Source organism: Trypanosoma grayi (assembly GCF_000691245.1).
Source record: "Trypanosoma grayi strain ANR4 Tgr_1321_V1, whole genome shotgun sequence".
NCBI lineage: Eukaryota > Euglenozoa > Kinetoplastea > Trypanosomatida > Trypanosomatidae > Trypanosoma > Trypanosoma grayi.
Genome location: NW_008826940.1, coordinates 1 through 2,170, shown reverse-complemented (window position 1 = coordinate 2,170; position 2,170 = coordinate 1). Strand labels below are relative to the sequence as shown.

Below are 2,170 nucleotides of genomic sequence, written 5' to 3'. Positions count from 1 at the left end.
CTCGTCTCTGCCACTGCGCTTTGCCCGCGGTGGTGTGCAGCGCAACAAGCGAAGGAATCCCCCCCAACTGCCCGCACCGAATGGACAGCGTGCTCGACCTCAACAGGCGCTGGTACGAGCGCTCGCTGCCGCTGCGCTCCTGCAGCCTCAAGGAGGTGGCCAACACCACGACTTCCAAGGAGGAGATGGACGCGATGTTCCGTGAGGCGCAGGAGGTACTCGACGCGGAGACGGCGCAGAGCCACGCCGACAAGGGCCGCTGGTACAACACGCAGTTCCTCTCGCGCGGTACGACCACCGACAAGATCGCCTCCGCCGCGGTGAAGCTGAGCGACACAGACTTCATGTTCTTCCTCGACGGCTTCAACCTGCTCTTCGACACAGCCCGCACCGACACGCACCACTACGAGGCGGCGCTCAAAGCGCTTGCTGTCGTCTGGCCGAAACTGCTCCCGCACCGCCCGCTTAAGCGATTTGTCTCTCAGTTCTTTGCGACGCTGCCTACGGACGCGCAGGGCCGGCGGGTGGTGCTGCTGTACTGGTATATCGAGGACTANGATTTGTCTCTCAGTTCTTTGCGACGCTGCCTACGGACGCGCAGGGCCGGCGGGTGGTGCTGCTGTACTGGTATATCGAGGACTATCTGAAGCGCACATACGCGCAGTTTCTGTCGCTCGCGGAGGCGATGCTGAAGGACCGGCTGCAGCAGCGGCGCGAGGCGTGGCTGGAGGTCGTGGGCAAACTCATGTGCAGCGTCCCGGAGGGCCGCCACGTCGCGATGGCGCTGATGGTCGACAAGCTCGGCGACCCCAGCACGCGCGTCGCCCACAAGGCGTACCACCACCTGCTCGCGCTGCTCAACGAGTCGTCGACGCACCAGGCGGCGCTCTTCGTCGAGCTGGAGAAGGCCATCTTCATGAAGAACTGCCCGGTCAGCACGATGAAGTACGCTGCAAACGTGCTGAACCAGTTCGTGTACACCAAGGAGGAGCGCAAGCTCGCGCTGAAGAGTGTGCAGTCGTACCTCGCGCTGTTCCGCCAGCTCGTGGTGAACGCGTCGGTGGATCTTTCCGTGACGACGGCGATTCTCGTGGGCCTTCGCCGCGCGTTCCCGTACGCCGGCACCGACATGGCGCCGCTTGAGGAGCACCTCAACGCGCTCTTCGTGCTCGCCAACACAGGGAACTTCATGCAGCGCGTCGCGACGCTGTCGCTGCTGCAGCTCATTGCCCACAACAAAGGGGCAACCGAGGTGTTCCAAAACCGTTGGTACCGCGCGCTCTATAACATGCTCTTGATATCGCCCAAGCAGGTCTCACACACCTCGCAGATGACAGGCTTCTTTTCCATGCTGCACAAGGCACTGCGCCTCGACAAGAACGAGGAGCGGGTGGCGGCGTTCCTGCACCGGCTGCTGCAGCGTGCGCTGTACTTCAATGAGTCGGTGATATGCGCGATTCTGCTGTTGGTGGGGGAGGTGCTCCAGGCACATCCACGCCTCCGTGCGCTGCTGCTGGAGCGGCGGCAGACACCCATTGATGCTGCTACTGCAGAGGAGCGCTACGACGTGAAGCACCGCGAGCCGCAGTTCGCGCGGGCCACAAAGGAGTGCCTGTGGACGCTTGGCCTCCTTGCCCGCCATTCCCACCCGTCGGTGGTGAAGCTGGCTGTGATGCTGCTATTCAACGAGGACATCGTCTTTGATAGCCACCCGCTAGATGAACTCACTTTGCCGAACTTCCTGCAGATGTTTGTTGACGCCAAGGCACAGCCGAAGACGGAGGAGGCGGGCAAAGGGATGTCGGTATTCCGCCGCGCCGTGCACGCGCCGAACATCCCGAGCGCCTCGGACCCGTACTTCATCAACGCGAGTGCGCAGCAGGTGGACGTGTCAGCGCTGTTCCTGCATCGCTACGCAGTGCAGCGGCAGCGCTTCGTCGACGGCCTCTCGCAGGTCCGCTCCACGTGGGGGGATACGAGCGGTGAAGCGGACGTCGCGTTGCGTGTTTCGAACATTGACGCGTCTCTCTTCGGCCCGTCTGGCCCGCTGGCCGATCCAGCAGCAACTAGTAGCAGTGGCAGCGGCAAGAAGGAAAAGAAGAGCAAGGGGGCGAAGCAGGGCGAGGCGGTGGAGTTGGATGAAGACGTGCAGAGCAACGACGATGCCGGC

The 2,170-nt window shown here is 63.0% G+C and overlaps 1 protein-coding gene across 1 annotated transcript; it reads left to right on the top strand.

Moving 5' to 3' along the window:
• Positions 1–80: 80 nt before the first annotated feature.
• On the top strand, positions 81–647 carry DQ04_13211000 (ribosome biogenesis protein MAK21; the record flags this gene model as incomplete). Its single annotated transcript, XM_009316905.1, has 1 exon — positions 81–647. The coding sequence occupies one exon, from the start codon at positions 81–83 to the stop codon at positions 645–647; it is 567 nt and encodes a 188-aa protein (XP_009315180.1).
• Between the last annotated feature and the right edge of the window lie 1,523 nt (positions 648–2,170).